The sequence below is a fragment of the Talpa occidentalis genome, unplaced genomic scaffold (assembly GCF_014898055.3).
Source record: "Talpa occidentalis isolate TD23 unplaced genomic scaffold, MPIMG_talOcc4v2.1 talOcc4.7, whole genome shotgun sequence".
Taxonomy (NCBI): Eukaryota; Metazoa; Chordata; class Mammalia; order Eulipotyphla; family Talpidae; genus Talpa; species Talpa occidentalis.
Window position 1 is genome coordinate 24,630,404 of NW_023605083.1, and position 23,122 is coordinate 24,653,525.

A 23,122-nucleotide genomic window follows, 5' to 3' on the forward strand; every position below is an offset into this window, starting at 1 on the left:
AGGAGTTGGACTCCAATGAACTTGGAACTTTTACCTAAATTCTCTTTTCATTCAGTTTCCTAAATGTGAAAGTGTTAACACAGCCACTCAGTTTCAGGAGTGGTGGCTTAGTTTTATAATTTAGAAGCTCCAGAAACCCATAATATATAGAATCACAGAAAAATGCCAATAAATTTATTGAATTTTGTATAACCATTACCATGTTAATAGCCTAGATTTCCTGAGTCACAGGTATGGGGCCAAGACTCACCTGCTGGTACTTTAGTCAGAAGCGTAGTCTCAGGAAAGCAGGAGTAGCTAAAGGGGAGAGAGGCAGGGAAGGAAAAGCCAGCACAAGGGAATACGTTATTGAGCTGGCCAAACTTTATGAAAACCTGATTACAATGTCATAAGTCTTCAACAAGGGCGTGTGAAGTCACTCCATCTTCTCCCAGGGGGAGAAAAGGAGAACAGTTGACCCCTTGACAGCCATCTCTCATTGGTCAAAAACTGTCTGCACAGGGTAGTTACTGCTTCGCACTTGGAGGTATATATGCATGGGTGCCAGGTGTGTGCAACAGTGCTCATCTCATGCCTGAGCAGGAGCAAGGAAACTCTGGGAGACAAAACATATGTGGCAGTAGCATGGTATCCACTGTTCTGTTGCCTATGAACAATATGAGGAATTAGAAGACCCCACAATAGTCTCCTTAGGCAGTAGTGGCTGTAGCAGCAGCAGCAACCATAAAACCCAGCTCCAATTTTAAAAAATGTCTGTGACAATTTCTAGGGGCTCTCTGGCCAGACAGCAAAGCAAGTGTTCCTTTCTGGCACAATAAAAAGACTAAATATATTATAACCTATACTCAAGCTAGAAATAATCTAGGCAGAAGTGCAATCTCAGGAAAGCAGGAGTGGCTAAAGGGGAGAGAGGCAGGCTTCCCCCCCACTTTCTATTCTCCAAAGCCTCTAGCTTATATTAACTCAGCATTTTTGCAACTCTTCCATTCCCTTCTGTCCCAAAACTAATTCTTAGTTTTCATTCTTATTGTCTTTTCCTGAAATATTCCAAAAAGTTTTCCAATTAGTTTCTCTGCTTGTAGCAGTTAAGACATCTTTGGCTTCAAATTGGAGTAAATCTCAGCTCAAATTGGCTAAAACAGTCAGTGACAGTATGACTCCAAGGTGTTTTAATCCAATTACTCTGAGCATCACATCCAAATGTAGCTATCCAGGAAAGAAGAGGCATCTTTTACATAAAAGATATCTCTTTCAGAAGGGAGGCCCCAGTGGACTTTTGCTGAGATTCAAAACAAAAATGTATGACACATAAGCCTAAAGCACAACTGGTTAAGAGGGATGGAATCACCTATGATTGCTGTCAATAGTCAGAATCCCCTCCCTGGGGTGGGAATTGGTTAAACACATAGAGAAGGGTAAAGCTCAATAAAATTGAAGTTCTTATGGGAAGAAGGAAGGGACTGATGGTGGTTAAGAACCACCATTGTCTGCTTTGCCACCTCTAATCTTGTGCCCCATCCAATCTTTATTGTCAGTAGGATGCTACTGAAAAGCAGCTATGAAATAACTTGTCCGAGGGAAATTTTTTTTCATGTTCCTTCTTTGCTTAAGGATCAAGTCCAAGCTCCTTATTATTGTATACAAGACCATCTGTGATAAAGCATCTGCTAGTTCCTCCAGCTTTTCCTCTTGTCATACTGATATCTCAACTTGATCCCTACTTCTACCCCTAACACACACATCATGCTTCTGAGGAAATCGGCTAACTCCCAAATGCCACTTATTCTGTCATTCTTTGTTCATACAGCTATCTCTTCCTGAAATCTTGACCCTCCATTCAAATGGAAGAAATAATGACTCACTTTTCAATTTTTCACTACCCAGGTTGCTTCAGTTGTCTTTTCTGACCCCTTGGTAGGACACACTTTTACTCCTTCATATTCTCACTGTGCCCTTTATGTAATTCTATCTTTGCCACTACAACATGGTAGTGTTTTTCCCTTCTTGCATTTCTCATTCTCCCTACCAGATGCTTTATCTTTGCATTTATCTTTGATATTGGAAGAGATATTGCATAGCCAGCACCTAGCAGTTCTTGGCACAAGGGTAATAGAAGGAACCTAATAGATGTCTGATGTCTGATAAATGAATGGGTGCTTAAGGGTTAAGAACTGAGTGAGCTACAACTGAATTTATTGGCAGCACATAAAAGGGTTTGAGCCAGGGGAGATAAGCTAAGAGTAATCAACATCTTTGTATATTCTATAAATTAGAGGAATGTAGTTGGAACTTGTGAAAGGGAGGTTTAAAGATTGATGATGTTTTGGTTTTTTTTTTTTTTTTTCATCCTCTGCCAGAAGACCAGGCAGAATGGAACAGATTACCCTAAACCTTAATCTGTATTACCTAAATCCAGGCTGTCCTTTGGCTGAAAGCAAACTATACACTATACATCAAACATAGAGTCTGTCTTGTGAGGAGCTGCCACTGAAGAATTCAACCGTAGTGAAAGTACTAATTATCTGAAAAATATTTAATTTTAAACAGCAAAGACCATAAAGGGATAGCTTCTAAAGTTCCTGAAATTATTTAGAATATTTCTTCTCCCAAAAATCCAGAGTCAAAGATATGATAGACTGAAAAAGATGTACTGTTCCCTCATTCTGTTCCCACCTGGATGCATAGGCAATCACTCTGTCAGTCAATAGTTTTGATATTGGAAGAGATATCCAGGGAAGTTGGTAGCCTGTAGCAGGTAACAGTGATGACAAAGTACATCACTCTGCAAAAAAATATGAGGTATGCATAACTTTGGGTGTTTCTGTGGGTGTATCTACAGATGTAATAAAATTGGGCCTGGAAGAAGCAATGATGAGAATGGAAGTACACAGGTAGATGAACACAGAGTTTAAGGGTATACAGCAAAGAGAATGGCGATTGGGTTATTGTAATTCAGAGCAACCACTGATATCATCAAGCAAGGAAAGAATGAACAAATAATAACTGGATGAATTGAAGAATTGATTGTGTGATGATCAAGACCTCAGTATTGGGAGACAATTATAAAAGTGCTGGGGTGAAAAAGGATAATTGTGACCAGCATTACTGTAACCTAAACAATAGAAAGACTAGATTAGAACTGAAGGTGAATGGAGTGGCTAGGAGCATAGAGTTTGAATTTAACACATTTATTTTTTGAATCTCATCTATGCCGTTTATTATACATGACTTTAATTCTATCTGATTTTCAGTCTTTATCTACAAGATGGAGAAAATACCACATTGTAGAGTTGTCATTGCAAGTAAATACGGTAATGCCTACAAAATGCTAAACAGACATAGCACCTTCTATGAATAAAACAAATGTTACATATTTATTTTTACTCTATCGTTTAAGGGTGATTTTGTTTTACACTTTAATGAGGACTTGAAATTCCTAATAATTTTTAGGTTTATTTTACCTAATAAACCGAAATACATAGTGTTGAACCCAGTTGGAGCTATTTTATCCCTGTCCAAATATTTTGCAGAATTTCTTTTCTTCAGAAACCACAAGAACATGTAATTATAATCATCTGTACAGCAAAATGATGACCTTGACTTTTTTCACTTTTTTCAAAATTTATTTGCAAATAAATTTATAGAACTTCTGGCCTATGTTACATGGACCAATTTTTAACTTTTCCCTATAGTTCTGCAGGGATTTCATACTATTTTCTGGTGCTAGCTCCTAAAAGCTCCAAGTTAGCCATGTCTGCAGTTATTGCTTGTCTATTGAGGGGCGGCTGAGGATGAATTCTCTCTTTAGGGGAACTTTGTACTCAAGAGCTAACTGAATTGCAATGTAATGATAATACAACAAAGTCAAAGAAAGCCATCCTTTGAAGGATACTTTAAGATCACTAGATTTATGTGAATTTGTTATGCTGGCAAAAGGTAATTTCTCAGGGAGTTAATGGATTTGCACTGTATTTTCTGGATCATGAATCTATTCTCTATTTGTGATACTGAGATTTTTTTTTATTTATCTGTTCATTCAGCAGAGATTTTAGTGAATGTTTCCTTTATGTGCCAGACCCCATGCTATGTGTGAGCAATTCAACAGTGAGCAAAAAACAGATGAGGGTCTCTCTATTAATGAAGATTATAATCCAGGAGAGGGAGCAGAGCTTAATCAAATAATCACTCATTGAGTGAATTATATCTGATTAGTGTTACGAAGAAAGAATAGAAAGAGATGATAAGAAAGCATGTAACGAAGACTTTGCTTAGCCTGAGAGAGGAGCAAAGATCAGGAAAGTCATCCCTGTTGAAGAGATGTTTGATCCTAAAGGATGAATTGGTGTATGGCCAAGGACCCTGCAAGAGAGCGATAGCACACTGGGTAGCATGTTTTGGAGAAGATAAAAAATGGAGCTATTTACAAAAGTGTGGGCAGAGTTAAAAGAACCAGTACATGGTGAAGCACCCTGGCATTAAAATGGATGGACCTGTCACCACCCCTCTAAATTAAGAAACAAAGGAGGGGGCATGTGGGTAATTGACACCTGAGAGAATGGTTGCTGTAGGAGATGAGTACCCAAAAAGGGCTATGGCTTTTAGAAGGGGGAACACAACAAGACAAGGGAGACCCAGGAAGAAGGAAACCAGAAGAATAAATGATCTAACCTCACTATCCTCACTCCCACTGACTCACACTTGTCTTTCGATTTATCCTAACTTGAGTCCAATGGCAAAGAACTCTGTTAATGTAGTCCATGAAGTTTAGTCTCCTGACAAAGAACATGATAGAGAAGAATGAAAAATAGATTTGGAGGAATAAATAGGAAATATGTAGCACAATGGACATTGAATAGTTTTTTGGGTTTTTTTAAGATTTATTTATTTATTTATACAAGGACTGGGTACAGTCAGAAGCACGGGAGGGTGAGAGCCAGAGTGGGGAGCAGAGCAGGCAGAAGGACTGAAGTACACTGCTGAGGGGAGCAGCGGGCGGCAAGAGAGGTCTGTGCGCCATGTGGGACCCTCCTCTGGAGGCCGGGGAGCAGCCGGGGATTGAACTGGTGTTGCAGAGGCTGCGGGCAGCTTTGCAACCCAGCACTCAACCACTGCGCCACCGGGGAGGCCCTGAATAGGTTTTTTGAGAAAAGATCATAGCTTGATACCATAGAGTATGCAATGGGGAGTCACTTCAAGCACAGGAAGAAGTGTGTACTAAAGCCCTGTTGTGGAAAGGATATGGAGCCTTCGAAGATGGCCTGTATTGGGACATAAGGCTTAATCAGATAGTCAGAAGACAAGGGACAGGCTCAGATCATCATAAAGGAGGAACGGTGGAGATCATGAAGAAAGAGTATAAAGGATCAAGCTTGTGAGGTGACTTGGAGACCAACAAATAAGAAATGATCTAGGAAGCAGAAGATAAAAAAGATTTAGTGAAGCAATCAGGATAAATATATAAAGTTTGACTATATCCAAGGCATCCTGAACTCATCTTCTTTGGGTGCTAGCTTTGTAATGCAAGAGCCCTCCCAGAGGCCAGATGATTGATAAAGTCATGAAATCTTTCTGGACATATTTCAAGGTGATGCTAAAATTAGTAAACTGCCATATTGGGTCCTCACATTCAGTCATTTAGTCAATAAATATTTATTTTTCCCACTGTGCTGGGTAGTAAGAGATAACTGATGGAATTCTCATCTTTAGGGAGCTTACCAGCTAAGCAAGGAACATAAACATGTAAAGAAATATTTAAAATACTGTCTAATAAGTGCTATGAGAGAGTTAAGTACCAAACCTCAGGAAGCCCAGCCTACACTGACTGGGGAAGTCAGAAGAAGCACCCCTGAAATGTGACCTCCATGCTGGGTCTTAAAGGATGAGTTTCCCAGATATAAAATTAGAGAAGGGATTTCACCCAAAGAAAATATGTTGGTCAATGTATGCCAACTACTTAAACTATTGCTCCCCATATTTCTTTGATCTAACAAAATAAAATCTGTTCCTTGGTCATGCCATGCCCAGTATGTTCCGAATATCTGGTCATTCAGGCTCTTTTTATCTTCAATATATGGTTCCAAATACCACTGCGTAAGGAGCAGAAAATGTGGGAAAGATAATCTAGGCCCTTAACCATGTTGGCCTGATAGTAACACTCAAATTCCACTGGGCAGAACTAGTCACATGGTCACAAGTAGCACGGGGGTGGGGTAGGGAAATGCAGTGCTGGCTGGGCAGCTTCTCCTCCACAGCACTACTCTGAGATAGCATTAATCTTGGGAGGTTAGTTTCTTCCACCAAAGGAGATTGCATTTGAGTGAGCCCCTAAGGAAAGGGACCCAGTTGCCAAGCCTTGGGTTTGTGGGGAGAAAGGGAGAGAATACAGAAAACGACCCAGTCACTGTTGGATAGTTCAGGACTAAGGATAACACAGCAAAGAAAGTGGGCTCTTCTCCAGCTGTGTGGACTCTTTGGAGGTGTTTGCTGGGGTGTATTATATGGTCATGTTTGCATCTCTTATAATCCTTTATTCTTGTTTTTGCTGCAAGAAAGAGGCAATAATGGTATGGAGAGCTGATCACTTGATATTCATTCCAGCTCTGTCTCTGACCAGTTATGTTAGCTTGGTCTGGAAATTTGGTTTCTCTGAGCCTCAGTTTCCCAAATAATAAATGGGAACAGTATTGTGTTATCTCCACCCCAGAGAGGCACAAGGGTCAAATAGACAGTGTCAGGAGCATCCTTTGGAAACTGCAAATTGCATTATAGATACAAGGGGATTTTATTCTCTTTTTGCCTCTGCCTGAGGGGAGATACTTTCCCAGGGACATGAAAGTATAACTTAATGTCTGCCAAAGTCTTCAAATGCCCAGTTTTTGTGATTGTTAACAGTGGTAGGATAAAAAATGGGCTCAATAGAATCTCCTGTATGGAATAGGAAATACAATTAGAGGTAGCTCCAAGGCTTTGTAAGGTGCCATGTAAGAAAGTGTAACAGAATTATATGTGCTAATGTTCTTTCTTCTCCTGCAGTCTTAGAAACGGCAGCTGGAAAGGACTGACGTAGTATATTTTCATTAGAACCTCAGTATTTGCCCTGACCGTTGGTTTTTCACCAGAAGATTTATTCTCAGCCCTCCACAGCTTTGTTTGCAACATTGCATGGCTTATGTAGACAAGGCAAAACATCCCTCTCCTTTCTCACCCTTTCTTACCAGCCTCACAACTCAAAATTCACTTGTTAACTTATTTAATATACAGACACTCAGGAGGCAGATGGAATTATCTATCTAATAGTAGCAAAAACATCAAATGATTTCTTTTCAGGCGTGGGCTCTGTTTTGAAATGGCCAAACCGAAGAAGTTATTTGGGCTTGAAATTCAGTATTGAAATAAGGTTTTGGAAAATTACCTGAGTTTGTAATTTTTCACTTTTCTAGATAATGGTGTGGGTCTATCAAAGTATCCTCCCCCCTAATAGACTAATTTAGCACAAGCTGGATGATGTCATTTTTCCTCCCTTCTTGGTCCCTTTTTCCTTTCTCCTCTGTCTCTCTTTTAGTGGTAAAGCATTTCTTTGGTTTTTGGTCTTCAGGATCAAGAACTGAAAATGCTGTTCTATGATGTGCCTCATGAAACCCTAAAAAAATAGACAGAGAGCTCCATCCATCCCTCTCTAGGGTATCTGTCAGCAGAGTAAGCAGGTGCAATTTCCATCCTCCTGATTTTGCATCCATACTGTGAACTAAACGTGGAATCTAAGGTATTATATTTTTAATTAAAGAAGCCTTGGAAAGTTCTTCTGAATGTGGCACATCTTTCTTAGGAACAACAGATTGTACTCTCCAACTTAATGTCCTCCACTCCTTAACATCAGTCATGGGCATTTTGTAATGGACCAGGGCCATGTGAACATGATGTATTTTATGGGGAGGATGAGGAGAAGTGAATATTGGTATTTCTAAAAGTATAGGCAGCCTGACAACCAGTTCCGGAGACTAGGTGACATTTTAAATTGGTAATGCTCCTAATTACCCAAACCCTAGGAAGCCATATGGAATACAGCCACAGCTTAGAATTAATATAAGTGAGCACTGTGAACCCATTACTAACAGCATGTTCTCTTAGAATAATGGCACAGTATCTGTGTCAGCACAGTATGATATTGCAGTTAGAACACACACACAACCTCTTGATATTTCCTATTTTGGGGGAAAATTTTCCTGCTATCAAAGTGAAAAAAAAAAACTTTTCTAAATTTTCCTACAGAAAGTAAGATTTTATTTCCTTGTCAAACATTGCCTATTGGGATTGCTGTGTTAAAATGTCAGATTTATCAAGATTGAATTTAGTAAGCAATGTATGATTTTATGGAACATAAGCCTGAAAGACAGAAATGTCAACTCTTAGCTCGCCTACTTATCTCTAGATAAACTTGGGCTGATTGTTCAAAGTCTGATTTTCAGTTTTCTCTTCTATAAAGTGGGCATAGAAATACTATTATTTATATATTTACTGTGATGATTTAGAGCCAAGGAAAATACTTGCTGGAAGCTAGAGTGCTAAGAATGAAAGTCACTAGTGAGCTAGAAAACAATAACCTGACATTTCAAAAAGCAGACTGAGATTCGCAGTGGTGGAGTTTGAGATCCCAATACATACCATCCATCCCTTGCCTCTAAGAGCACACAGGTCTGAGTATTGGCTCCTTTTTGCCAAGTAAATGGTAGTTTTCTTTATTTAAGTGTCAGGTCTACATACAGATAGTAGATGAAAAGTTACAGTAAGCTCTTCCCATCTACGACCTTAATGCCTTCCTACACTTCAGATAAGCCTCCCCAGCTTTGTGGATGGGTGAAAAAGCACACACCTCCTATTTGTGATTTCAAGACTTTATCATCAGTTCTTTTGGAATATATATATATATCTCATTTAAGAAATTATTTCAGACTTTTATATTATTCTTGCTGACAGATTTGATGGCACAAGATCATTCATGGCATGCTACTTGCCCCTAAATGTCCTAAAAGTAATCCATTTTACAAATAAACTATAATAATAGTAGCCATAATTTGAAAAAAAAAAAAAAAGAAACCAATTATTTGTAATATGGACTGACAAGTCCCCTTTATCATATGAGAAGAAAGGACTCTCACAGAGACGTATAACTTGGCCAAGGTAAGACCACTTGTAAATACTAAAGGTCCGTACTTAAGTGAGTCTGACCTCAATGCCCAGAGTTGGCACTATGCCAATGTCAACCACCTGTTCTTGTTTTCACCCCTTTTTTGTCTTCTTCTAGGTTGTTCTAGATGTTGGTTGTGGATCAGGAATACTGTCATTCTTCGCCGCTCAGGCTGGCGCTAGGAGAGTGTATGCGGTGGAAGCCAGTTCAGTGGCACAGTATGCCGAGGTAGGTGGTTATATTTTTTACAGCAGCTACTAACAAGGCCTTCAGTAAATTTCAGAGAACTGGGTGATGGACTTTTCTGGACTGATATTTTAAAAGAACTTTTTTATTAGTCTGATTGTTTTGTTTCTGTTTGTATGTTATTCCTGAAAGAGCCTGACTTCACTGTCGTAGTTGATATGAAAACAATTATTTTTAAAAAATTCATGATACTGAAAATGTAGTATGGCTTTCTTCCCATTCCACTGGAATGCAGTTGGGGGAATGGAGATAAATGTTTCTTTTATCTTTTATGGTCTACCAAGTGAAGTCAGAGTGCCCTGGAGTTACGTTAATTTTTTTTTAAATACTGACAGTAGCAGCACAACATACTCAGGTTATTTTGTTTATTTTTCTTTAGGGTCTGTCATTACATGGTTGTAGTTAGAAGCACACAGACAGGTATCTGTGTTTCAGGTTCTGATTGGAGGACAGGGAGATGCTTTGTTTTAAATATAGCACTCTATTAACATTGTGAAATGTGTACAAATATTAGAGAGTAAGTCAAAGTCAAGAGTCAGATAATAATGGCTTTCAGGAATATTTGGATATAATAATAACCCAATCAAGCTGCAGAGATTGGATGTATGCGTGCTTGCTTGTGAACAGGGTAATGTACTTGTCATTCACACCTCGAGGAGGCATGAATGTTAATGAGGAACAGGATGACAAAGGAAGGTTTAGCTGCTGCTTCTGATGAACATTGTAAAACTTTCTTCTGACACTGGACAACTAGTAGTTCTTCATGATTGTTGGTTTTTGGACTGAGTGAGCAAAAACGAACCAGAGATATGTAGACCAGTAGGGCATGTTTGTAGGGAAAGACTATCAGGGAGGTCTAATGGCTGGCATGTTGCTGTACTCTGTCTAACCAAGTCTTGGGCAAAATATTTTGGGACATTTGCTTTCTCACCAATCATAAAATCATTTTTATTAAATATTGGTTCACTTATAGGAGGAATATAGGGGATCAAGGAAAAATAATAACAGCAACAAAAACCACAACACAACAAAACAAAAATAAACAGACAACTATAAATCAGAGACATTCTGCAGGGGAGGGGGTGGGAAAGGGATCAAAATTAGGGCGGGAATTGCTCAAGGGACTATGGAGAGGGTACATAGGTGAATTGGTGGTGGAAATGCTATGGGGAATACATTTGAGAAAAGAAAGCAAGCATTGTAAGAAAAAATAGATAAATGGATTTAAAAAATAATAAACACCATTTCCAAAAAAAAAAAAAATTGGGTACACGCAAAAACATGTTTGTAAAATGTATATAATGCCAAGAATAACAGTACAGTGAACCTGTGCCCACTGCCTCTTCTAACAAATAGGCCATTAGCATATTCTTTAAAGGTCCATGTGTCTTGTCCCCTTGATCACATCTCTTTCCAAATGATCCTAAACCAAGGCTATCACTATCTTTGAATTTTTGTTTATCATTCTGTTATTGCTCTTTATAGTTTTATGACATGCTTCTCTCCTTGAAAATAAATCATCTATGAAATATTTCCATAAATGGTATCATAATGTATGTATTCTTCTATCATAAGCTTTGTTCACTCAGCATTATGTTCCATTTTGTTGATACACATACAGCTGTTGTTTCTCTTCAATGTTGGATATTGCTCCATGAACTGAAGTTCCTCAAATTGTTAGTTTGCTGTGCTGTTGACAAACTTCGGATGGCTTCCATTCTGAAAGTATTGTTAGAAATATCCTTATACACAGTTCTCACCAAGTCTTTGCGAGAGTTTCTCAGAATGTATCTGACAGAATTGTTGGGTCAAAGAGCATGCATACCTTCAACTTCATTCTACAGATATGCCAAATTGTTTTCCAAAGTGGTTGTACCAGTTTTCACTGCTGCCAGTGGTAAATGAGAGTGATATACAGCTTTGTCTACTCTTGATATTGTCAGGCTTTGGGATTACTGCCAATCTGATGTTAATGGCAGTATATGTGGGGCTTTAATTTGTGTTTTCTGCTTATTAATGACCCGTTGAGCATCTTTTCAAAGTGTTTTGGCTATTTTGGTTTCTCTTCTCTAAAATACCTGTTTAAGATTTTTGAAATTTTTTCTTTTGAATTGTTTTTGTATTACTAATTTATTTATAGGAAATAATTTCTTTATTCTGGATAATACTAATCTGATTCAGTTATATGTATGGAAATCTTCTCCCAGTTCTTACCTCATATTTTCTGTTTCTTTATGGTCCTAGTGAACAATAATGATGGATTTCTCAATAAGAATAGAGAAGAGGAGGCTATAAACTAATATAGAGAGAACCCCATACATAAAAATGCCTCTGCTTCGATTTTAATAAATCTTAAAACGCATTCTTAAAGATCAGAAATTTTGTTTACAACTTTGTCTCATGTGCTGTTCATTCATTTAAATTCATTTATTTACTCTTCATTTAATCACATCCCACAGTTCTTTCTGTTGAGGAATATAGGTGTAATGATTAGTATCTGCTGCAGTATTCAAAGAGTGTCTGTTCTAATAAGGGAATGACCCTGTTATCTCTTGTGTTAGGCATATATATATATATATATATATATATATATATATATACACATATATATGTATATAGTGTGTGTGTATATATATATAATATTTTCTTTCTCTTATTTAGTGTTATGAGTTTAATTTATTTTTCATGTTTTAGGTAGTCTGAGACACATTACATAGCTATTTTTAAAACCTTAAAAATCTAATGACCTTGGTCATACTCTTAAGGGAATAAAGAGAGAAATTGACTAAACAGATTCTTGCACTCCATAGTCATAGTTCTGTTTCCAACCCCAGCATAAACTCTCAACAATCACCAGACACCATGGGAGGAGTCATTCTGGAACTGTCTCACTGATTGGTTTCTCCAAGAGAATTCTTATCCTGATTAAACACATCAGCAGGATCGTTGCCTTCTCTCAGAGTGGGCTGACCCTCACAGACACTTTTACCCAGTGTGGCTGCTGCATCATTATAAGGAGCTCAAACAAGAAGCCAAACCAGAAAAGAAAGGGGAAAGAACTTAAAATGTTAAGGCTTTGAAGCTTCTTAAAGTATTTTAAAACTTTTAAAACTATTGAACTCTTTTACTTTACTTCCAACAGCTCATATAATTTCAAACTTACAGTTAAGTTGTAAAAATAAAAGCTGTTCAAAAGCTATCCAAATTTTCTTTGTCTAGATTCACCTATTCACATTTTACCCCATTTTCTTTATCGCTTACTCTTGTTCCTCTTTCACCACACACACACACACACACACACACACACAAATATATACACACATATGTCTGTATAGATATATTTACATATATATGGAGCTAGAGTTAGATATATATACATATACTTAGTTTTATGGGCCAGATATATACATCATAGCCCTTTATCCTTAAATTTTTCAGTGTATATTTCCCAGGAATGAAAACATTTCCTTTGCAACCAAAGAATAATTTAATTTAAATGTGAAAAAAGCAGTAATAACTTGTTCATTGAGTCCATGTTACTGATGAAAATGTGGTGGGGAGCCCCCGGCATGAATAGAGAGACTGTTACCATGGGTGTTGAGGTGAAAAGAACTCTTTTTTTAAACTGCCTCTTGCCTTGCATAGTTTTTCCAGGGAGATTTATTTTAAAGCACTAAAAACAAGTTCTCATGCATTCCAACGTGTCTCATTTTTATCTTTGGTTTTAATTTCAGTAGAGGATGTTTGTGTCACCATAATCATTTTCTTTTTTTTTTTTTTTTTTTTTTTTTTTTTGCACAGCTGGGGCAAGTTGAGGGAAAGAGTGGCTTTCCAAATTCTGTCAAGACTGGGAGTCCTTGAAATCCTTGCTGGAAATTCTCTTTTGCCCAGGAGGCCTTCCCTGCATGTGGTCCTAAGGACAGGCTGGTTAAAAATGCATTCAGGGATAAGAATGATTAGAATCTTCTCAAAGGATGAATTTAACTGCAGCTTCTGTCTCCTGATGAAAACCACAGCCCTGGCTCCTGCGTGGGTGTCATGAGATGCTCCCCATGGGCTAAGGACCTTTCACCCTTTGCAGGACAACTCCTCATCTCTGCTTCTTACTCTAACACTCATCTGTACAGTTTGTGGGTGGCAAAATGCGAGTGTGAACAGCACACAAAAGATTTTCACTCTAAGAATAGACTTTTATAGCAGCTCGGCACACAGTGTATGGTGCTCCTTTTGACCTTTTCATTATTTGGTAATTGAACCAGCAGACATTTAATTCTTTCCTCTGGAGTCTTCATTAAATTGCTTGGAAAAGATAAAATTGCAACAAGAAAGAAAAATGTACAAATTTAACTACCATTGCCTGTGTCTGGATTCTTCTTCTCATGCCAGCCTTCTGGGTTTTAAGTAAATGGAGTATTTTCAGATTGCTTTGAATTCAATTCAGTTGCATTCAGTGGCCCAGCCTGATTGTGAAGGAGCTGACCCTCTGATGACATGATAACTTGAATAACTCCTTGTCTGGAGGGCATGAACATTGAGTCATTTTTTGCAATGGCCAAGAACTTCGCATGTTCAGTGCTGTGTGGTTACCCTGGCCCCCAGATGACGTTTCTGGGTCAGTAATAAGAGATTCTCCTTGTCTAAGGAATAGAGCAGAACTAAAGGTCTCTCATGGGTTCCCAACCTATGAGCCTGCCTGTCTCAAGCTGGCAGCTATCTCCTGCTCTCTTTTGCCCTTTCTTATATATGAAATATAAAGCTGTAATCCCCAGATCCAACACACCAAATGGAAAAGAAGAAAAGAATTTATCAAATTTCCAGACACATAGTGTCATGTAGGAGGTATTCCTTGATTTAAATTTGTGTACAAATACATATCATGCATCTCCATCTAGATGATAAACTTCTTGAAGACCCAGAGTGAGCAATCATAAATAGAGTTCTGTGTTGTAATCAACTTACAGCAAAACTCTCTGATATGTAGGTTTAACAATGCCCATGATCACTTAATAATTAGACTTCATGAATACATGGTTCCTATATATGCCTCATAAGAATGACTTTTATTTTTATTATTTTTTTAAATAATAAATTTTATTTTTATATTCCCCCATACAACTGCACATGCCCCATTCTGACCCCAATCCCTCCCCTCCCGGCCCCCACCCCCCAAAAAATTGTCTCTGGTTCATAGTTTTTTGTTGATTTTGATTTTCACTTTCTTATATTTATTCATTTTCCTGATCCCTTATTTAAGTTTTCTAGATTCCTGCGATGAGTGAGACCATCCGGTATTTTTTTCTTTTTCTTTTTGGCTTATTTCGCTGAGCATGATCCCTTCCAGTGCCATCCATGTTGCTGCAAATTGCATGTGTTTATCTTTTTTGAATGCTGAGTAATATTCCATGGTATATATGTACCACATCTTCTTGATCCAGTCATCTATTTTTGGGCATTTGGGCTGTTTCCAAAGCTTAGCTATTGTAAATAGTGCTGCTATAAACATAGGGGTGCAGGTGTTCTTTGGAATTGATGTTTCTGTGTCCTTTGGGTAAATACCTAGGAGTGGAATTGCTGGATCATAAGGAAGCTCTATGTTTAGTAGGTCCAGAAATCTCCACACAGCTCTACATAGTGGTTGGACCAGTTTGCATTCCCCAACAGTGCAGGAGAGTTCCTTTTTCTCCACAACCTCGCCAACATTTGTTGTTGCTAGTTTTTTTAATATGTGCCATTCTCACTGGTGTAAGATGGTATCTCATGGTAGTTTTGATTTGCATTTCCCTGATTACAAGTGATGTTGAACATTTTTTCATATGTCTGTTGGCCATTTGCATTTCCTCTTCAGAGAAGTTTCTTTTTAGCTCTTCTGCCCATTTTTTGACTGGGTTATTTTCTTTGTTGTTGTTGAGTCTCATCAGCTCTTTGCAGATTTTGTGATCAGTCCTTTATCATTAGTGTTGGGTGCAAAATGTTTCTCCCAGTTGGTGGGGTTTCTCTTTGTTTTTGTTATTGTCTCTTTTGCTGTGCAGAAGCTCTTTAATTTGATGTAGTCCCAGCTGTTTATCTTTGCCTTCACTATCACTGCTTTGGGTGATGTGTCTGTAAATATGTCTTTGATATGCAAATCACGTAGTGTTTCACCTATATTTCCTTCTATGTATTTTATGGTTTCAGGTCTTATGTCTAGTTCTTTAATCCATTTTGAGTTGATTTTTGTGTATGGTGTGAGGTAGTGGTCAAGCTTCATTCTTTTGCATGTAGCAACCCAGTTTTCCCAGCACCATTTATTGAACAAACTTTCTTTGCTCCAATGCATAGTCTTTGCTCCTTAGAGCAAAGATTAGTCAAAGATTAGTTGACCATAAATCTGTGGGTTTATTTCTGGATTTTCTGTTCGAGTCCATTGGTCTGTATGTCTGTTCTTGTTCCAATACCATGCAGTTTTGATGATTATGGCTTTGTAGTATAGTTTGAAGTCTGGGAGTGTGATGCCTCCATTTCCTTCTTTTTTTTTTTTTCAGTAGAGCTTTGGCTATTCGGGGTTTTTGGTGATTCCATATGAATTTCATCAATAATTGTTCTATTTCTTTGAAGAATGACATTGAAATTTTGATTGGAATCGCATTGAATCTGTATATTGCTTTTGGTAGGATGGCCATTTTAATAATGTTTATTCTTCCAATCCATGAGCAGGGGATGTCTTTCCATTTCTTTGTGTCTTCTTCTATTTCTTTTAACAGTGTTTATAATTTTCTTTGTATAGGTCCTTTACCTCTTTTGTTAGATTTATTCCAAATATTGATTTTTTTGTTTCGATAATAAAAGGGATTTTTTTTTTTATTTCTTCTTCTTCAGATTTATTGTTTGTGTATAGGAAGGCTACTGACTTTTGTGTGTTGATTTTGTATCCTGCCACTTTGCTGAACTGATTGATAAGTTGAATTAGTTTTTCTGTGGAGTTTTTGGGGTTCTCTATGTATATTATCATATCATCTGCAAATAGTGATAGTTTGACTTCTTCTTTTCCTATTTGGATTCCTTGTATGTCTTTCTCTTGTCTTATTGCTCTGGCTAGGACTTCCAATATTATATTGAAAAGCAATGGTGAGAGTGGACATCCTTGTCTTGTTCCAGATCTTAATGGAATTGCTTTCAGCTTTTCACCATTGAGGATGATACTGGCTGTTGGCTTGTCATAGATGGCCTTTATGATGTTGAGGTATGTTCCTTGTATCCCAAGAATTTCAAGGGCTTTTATCATGAATGGGTGTTGCACTTTGTCGAAAGCTTTCTCAGCATCTATTGATATTATCATATGGTTTTTATATTTCTTTTTGTTGATGTGTTGGATAACGTTGATTGATTTTCGGATGTTAAACCATCCTTGTGTCCCTGGAATGAATCCTACTTGGTCGTGGTGAATTATCTTATGGATACATTGTTGGATTCTGATAGCTAAAATTTTATTGAGGATTTTTGCATCAGTGTTCATTAGGGAGATCGGCCTGTAGTTTTCCTTTTTTGTGTTGTCCTTATTTGGTTTTGGTATTAGTGTAATGTTGGCTTCATAGAATGTGTTTGGTATTGTCCCTTCCTTCTCAATTTTTTGGAAGAGTTTGTGAAGGATAGGCACTAATTCGTCTCTGAATGTTTGGTAGAATTCATTTGTAAATCCATCAGGTCCTGGGCTTTTGTTTTTGGGGAGGTTTTTGATTACCATTTCAATTTCGCTGCTTGTATTTGGTCTGTTTAGGTGTTCTATTTCTTCTTTATCTAGCTTTGGGTGATTGTAGAGTTGTAGGAATTTGTCCATCTCCTCTAGATTGTTGAACTTGTTTCCATATAACTGTTCATAGTAGTTACTGATTATTCTTTTGATTTCTGCTGTGTCCATTGTGATTTCTCCTCTTTCATTGATGATCCTGTTTATTTGTGCTTTCTCCCTTTTTTCCTTTGTGAGCCTGGCTAGGGGTTTGTCTATTTTATTGATTTTTTCAAAGAACCAGCTCTTGGTTTCATTGATCTTTTGGATTGTTTTTTTAGTTTCAATTTCATTTATTTCTGCTTTGGTTTTTATTATTTCTTTTCTTCTACTGGTTTTGGGGTTTTTTGTTGTTCTTTTTCTAGATCTCTTAGCTTCGAGATTAGGTTGTTTCTTTGAGTTCTTTCTTGTTTTTTGATGTGAGCTTCTATTGCTATATATTTTCCTCTTATTACTGCTTTTGCTGCATCCCATACATTTAGGATATTAGTGTCCTCCTTGTCAAAGAATGACTTTTAAGCAATCAGGCCAAATGTTTCTGGGTCACAGGATGGTAGAAATATAGGCAGATAGAAACAGAATTATTGTGGTGCTATCTTTCTAGACCTGCTAAGTTCATAATCTAGGACTGATCTGTTCAGAATGGTAGCCAACATGTGATTACTTATACTTAGCTATATTTCAAGAGCTCAGGAATCATAAGTGGCTAAAAGCCATCATATTGGAGAATGTAGATATAGAATATGTCCATCGTTGCAAGAAGTTCTAATGGACAACACTCATGGAGAGGTCACAGGTGGCCACACCTTCCTCTTCTGGCCTGTGATAGCCAGGCTGATGGCTATGTTCCTTGCCAGATAATGTGAGCCAGGGCCAAATAGTTAGATGAGGCAGCACTCCCTTGTTCTTTTTGCTGTGATCATTGTTTATCTTTCCCTTGGTTATGTGAAAGATCTGTCTTAGAACATGTTCCTTAAGAAACAGACTCTGGTGAAGAGACTTATATACAGGAATTTTATACAGTGAGTTCTCAGGAGCCTAATCAGGGGCAGGTGAAGGAAGCAGGACAGGATTGGATAGAGGAAGGAGTTAAGCTGTGATAAAGTAGTAATAAAGGACTCAGCCAGCTCCACAGGGGTTCTTGAGTTGGGGCATCAGAGAAGTTGAACTACCTTGAGGCAAAGGCCTTTATGGTCCATACTTTTTAATATATAAATATTTGCATTTTTTGTAAAATTGTTTCTCTAATTCTAACTCATTTTTAAGAATTATATATCATTCTCTTGTAATTTTTCATGATTTTTTGTGACATGTTTCTATCCCTAAAATCAAATCCTTTATGAACTTCCCATAAATGGCATAATAATGTATGTATTAGTCTATAAGTTTCTTCTTTCACCCAAATTATATTTCTGAGGGCCATTTTTGGCAGGATGTGAGACACTGGGTAAGGTGACTCTCTTGGGATGAGGGAAGCTCATAGAATGAAACTCAACTGAGCCATCATCTGCCAGCCATGGTGGGAATGAGTGCCCTGGTCTAGAAGGAAAGAAATGCATGATACACCATAGAAAGTAGTACAAGATTTTTGGGGTCAGAATGGGGGGGTTGCAATTGTATGGGGAATATAAAAATAAAATTTATTATTTAAAAAAAAAAGGAGGGAAAAAACCAAAAAAAAAAAAAAAACAAAAACAAAAAAAGAAAGTAGTACAAGATTTAAATTTAGGATCCTAACTTTGGGCTTCAGACTGGAAGCTGATGTAAAATAAAGATTAATAGTAAATTAAGGAGGAAAATAGAAGTGATAAAGCAAATGGGATCATACTAAAATCTTAGACCACAGGTTGATTTGTTATGTGTGCTCTAAGTGTGAGCACAAACTTTCTAGAAGCCAAATACATCACCTGATCTGATGTGTTTTGTCCTATTCTAACTGCTGTGATGACGCAAGGCAACATAGGAAATTTGGTCTTTCCTTCAAGTCATGTAATCCAACTGGATTTCAAACAAGTGGAATTCTTGACACAAGACCATGACCACCAAAAGCATCTGATGAAGTGCCACTACAGGAACAGTTCCCATGGGCTGGGCTGATTAGTGAAGTCTTTAGAGAAGAAATGCAATTTGAATTGAATCATAAAGATTGAGAAGAAATGCTCCTTTCTTCATTGTTTACCTCTTACTTCCAGCAATGAAATTTTTAAAAACCCTTAGGTTCTCATAGGATCCCCCATCTTAAATGTATTGATAACCTCTTCACAAATTCTTTGAAGGACAGTTGTTGGAAAGGGTGCTGGTAATTTTTAATTTTGAACATCAGAAAGTCATGCATTTTGAAGTTTTCTGATAGGAGTTTATCCTGGTTTCAACTCTTTGAGCTAGCATTTTCTCTAGCTTCTTTAGTATCTCCCAGTGCTAACTTCTACTTCCTTCTCACTCTCCCACAGACACCAAATGCCTGAGTCACAAAATTCCATCCAGCCCATCAACGCTTTTTATTTTTACACTGAAAATGAAGTTAAAAGGTGGCAGTAAGGAATCTGTTAAAAAAACAATAATAAGCATTTTGCACAGATGAAGGTTTAGAATTTAGGATGCATTTCCACATCTATAAACTCATAGATCTTTAGGAAGAGTCTGTGAAATGCTTGGAATAGATAATATCATTCCTACATTACAAATAAAGAAGAACCTTAGAGAAGTTCAGTCCTGAAGCTAGGACATGAGTCCCAATTCTTCTTGACTATCCAAGTGTAACTTCTGTTATTCATGGGTGTAAATAGTTCACCCATGAACCAGGAGAAAAAACCCTATTTCTCTTCTTAAGAAACATACTGTGAAGCTCTTAAACAGGCATTCAGGTCTGTCATGTAAGAATCAGACATTCTCCCATTGGGCAAAATCAGTAATGCACTTTACAGATAAGCAGTTTGAGGTAGTCCATGTAGAATGCCACCCCATTAACTACAAAACTCCAACCAGGAAAGCAGACCCCTTCTTGATTCTGACTTATTGCCTCCTATTCTCATTTAACATTCAGTTCCCTGTAGGCTAGACCCTAAAAACTTTTGCCATAGTTAGAATTGAGGGTGCAAGTTCTGGAATCAGATAGTGTGAGGTTATATCCTTGCTCTATGGCCTAGTGGCTGTGTGACCTTGACAAGTGTGTTAGTTTCCTAAAGCTGTGATGACAAGTTAACATAAAGCCAGTGGCTTAAAACAATGCAAATGTGTTTCCTTACAGTTTGGGAGGATAGAAATACTTTATGGGTCTTATGGGGCTAAAATCAAATTGTCACAAAACTGTCCTTTCTGGAGACTCTAGGGAAGATTTTGTTCCTGCCTTTTTCAGCCTTTAGAGACTGCCTGCACACTGGGCTGATAGCTGCATCACTCTGCCTTCTGTTTCCATCATCATGTCTTCCTCTCTATTCTCACCCTCTTATAAAGATACTTGTGATTATATTGGTTCCCCGAGGTAATCCAGTGTAATCTCCTATCTCAATAACCTTGAAAGTTCTTTTGCTGTATAAAGTAGCATATTCACACTTCTCAGGATTTAGGACATGGGCATATTTAGGGGGTGGGAATGGAAAGAGAAGCATTATTCTGCCTACCAAAGCAAGTTACTTGACCTTTCTCTACCTCATTTTCTTCATCTCTAAAATTGTAGATAGTCGTAATCCCTTATGAAGATATTACGAGGATTAAATGAGAAAATTCACATAAAAATGAGCACAGTGCCTGACATCCTCTAGCTATTGTTACTGTCATCATTTTATCGTCAATATCTTTATGGGCCCTCATTTCATCCATGTCTCTATGCTAATAAGTTGAACAGATAGCAAGAGGGAGGTCACCAGGCAACAGTGGGAAGTGTGAGGCCTGTAGAGCACATTTTCCAAGAATGTGTGTAAACTGCTTTTTGAAATTTTATTACCAAATAGAGAAGTTGAGTTTTGAAAGCCCAAACATTATAAGACACAGAGACTTCACATCATTGCCAATTCTTTTCAAAATTCTGCGGACTGAAATCCAGTTCTCAGGGGAAATTCATAGCTGACCCTGAATCCTTTCCCAATAGGTATTTACTTTGCTCATTCAAATCTACTGTGTTCTCCCTGGATAGCCTCACTATTGGCGACTGCTCAGAGAGAACGCAACCTCTTCAGCGTCAAGAAATAATACTCTCAAACAGGACATATCAGGCTCTCCTGCAGGGTATCTCTAACACAGAATATCTGATTTAGTAAGTATGGGACGTTGTCTGAGAATTTGCATTGCCACTAAATTCTACTGATAATGATGCTTCTTATTGAGTATAGGCCACACTTTGAGAACCACTGATATTACATTATATCAGAGATGAAACAGTGTCTGAAAGAGATTACCCACAATTTTTTTTGAAAGGTACACCAAAGAGACCCTATATGTGTGTATATATATATAGAACCCTATATCCATTCACCTATCAGTGGACATTGGGTTATTTCCTTATCTTGACCAAAATGAATAATGCTGTAGTGAACATGGGAGTGCAGCTTCTCGTCCTTCAGATCCTGATTTCAGTTCTTCTGGATAAATACTCAGAGTGGGGTTGATAGATCACATGGTAGTTCTAGCTTTAATTTTTTTTTTGTGGGAACCCCACGTTGTTTTCCATGGTGTCTGTGTCATTCTGTGTCTGTGTCATTCTGTGTCATTACACTAACTGTGTATAAGGGTTGCAATTTTTCTATATCCTCACCAACAGTTGCCAGTTTTTGGAAATAGCTATCCTAACAAATGTAAGGTGTAATCTCATTATAGTTTAGATCTGCATTTCCATGAGGGTTACAAGAGTTTTATTTACTGGGCATTTGGATCAACTTTTATGTGAAGAAGGATCTGAAGGCCAAAAATTATCTTTTGAAACTGGTATCCAATTTTCTCCATTTACAGATGGCATTTGCCCAAATCCACAGTTGATTTTCTTCTGCCCTGAGAAATTGTCTTCTTTTATAGCACTGACATGTCTGTCATCTTGATATTTATTTATTTATTTTTTTTAAAATTTATTTTTAATTTTTTTTAAGATTTATTTATTTATTCATACAAGCACTGGGTACAGTCAGAAGCGCGGGAGGGTGAGAGAATTCACCAGAGCCAGAGCGGGGAGCAGAGCAGGCAGAAGGACCGAAGTACATGCTGAGGGGAGCAGCGGGCGGCAGGGGAGGTCTGCGTGCCACGCGGGACCCTCCTCCGGTGGCCGGGGAGCAGCCGGGGATCGAACCGGCGCCGCAGAGGCCGCGGGGAGCTTCGCAACCCAGCACTCAACCGCTGCGCCACCGGGGAGGCCCTCATCTTGATATTTAAACCATGGTGCAAGCAACTCCTTAACTCACTTTGCAGCTTCCCACATCTACTGTCCTTCAACTATAGTCTTAACTCAAAGTCCCTCACCTCTTTGCCATCCCTCTCTTTACCTCACTGTACGTGGCTGCCCTCGGGCCCCTTGTGAGGGCTGGTTTGATTCTGGGCTCTTTATTAAAGAAAACAAGTTAGGGCCTCCCTGGTGGCGCAGCAGTTGAGCCCTGTGTTGAGAAGCCGACCGCAGCCTCTGCAGCGCCTGTTCAATCCCTGGCCACTGGGTGAGGGTCCCACATGGCGCACAGACCTCTCCTGCCACTCGCTGCTCCCCTTAGCAGTTTATTTCATCAGTCTGTCTGTTCTGCTCCCCGCTCTGACTCTGGTGAATTCTCTCACCCTCCCGCGCTTCTGTCTGTACCTGGTACTTGTATAAATAAATAAATAAATCTTTAAAAATAAATAAATAAATGAAGAAGACAAGCTATACGTTTGCACCAAGTGCTTGTTGACTTAAAGCATTTTTCTGCCTTGGCACCTACATATTGAGGAGTTGTTATTATACCACACACTAGTTTGGC

General features: G+C 38.2%; 1 protein-coding gene across 1 annotated transcript in view; it reads left to right on the plus strand.

The window, feature by feature from the left end:
• Nucleotides 1-23,122, plus strand: part of PUM3 (pumilio RNA binding family member 3) — a 331,728-nt gene that overhangs the window by 123,312 nt on the left and 185,294 nt on the right. The window contains exon 5 of the mRNA XM_054688948.1: nucleotides 9,302-9,412. Coding sequence (XP_054544923.1) covers nucleotides 9,302-9,412 — 111 coding nt within the window. The remainder of the gene's footprint in view (nucleotides 1-9,301; nucleotides 9,413-23,122) is intronic.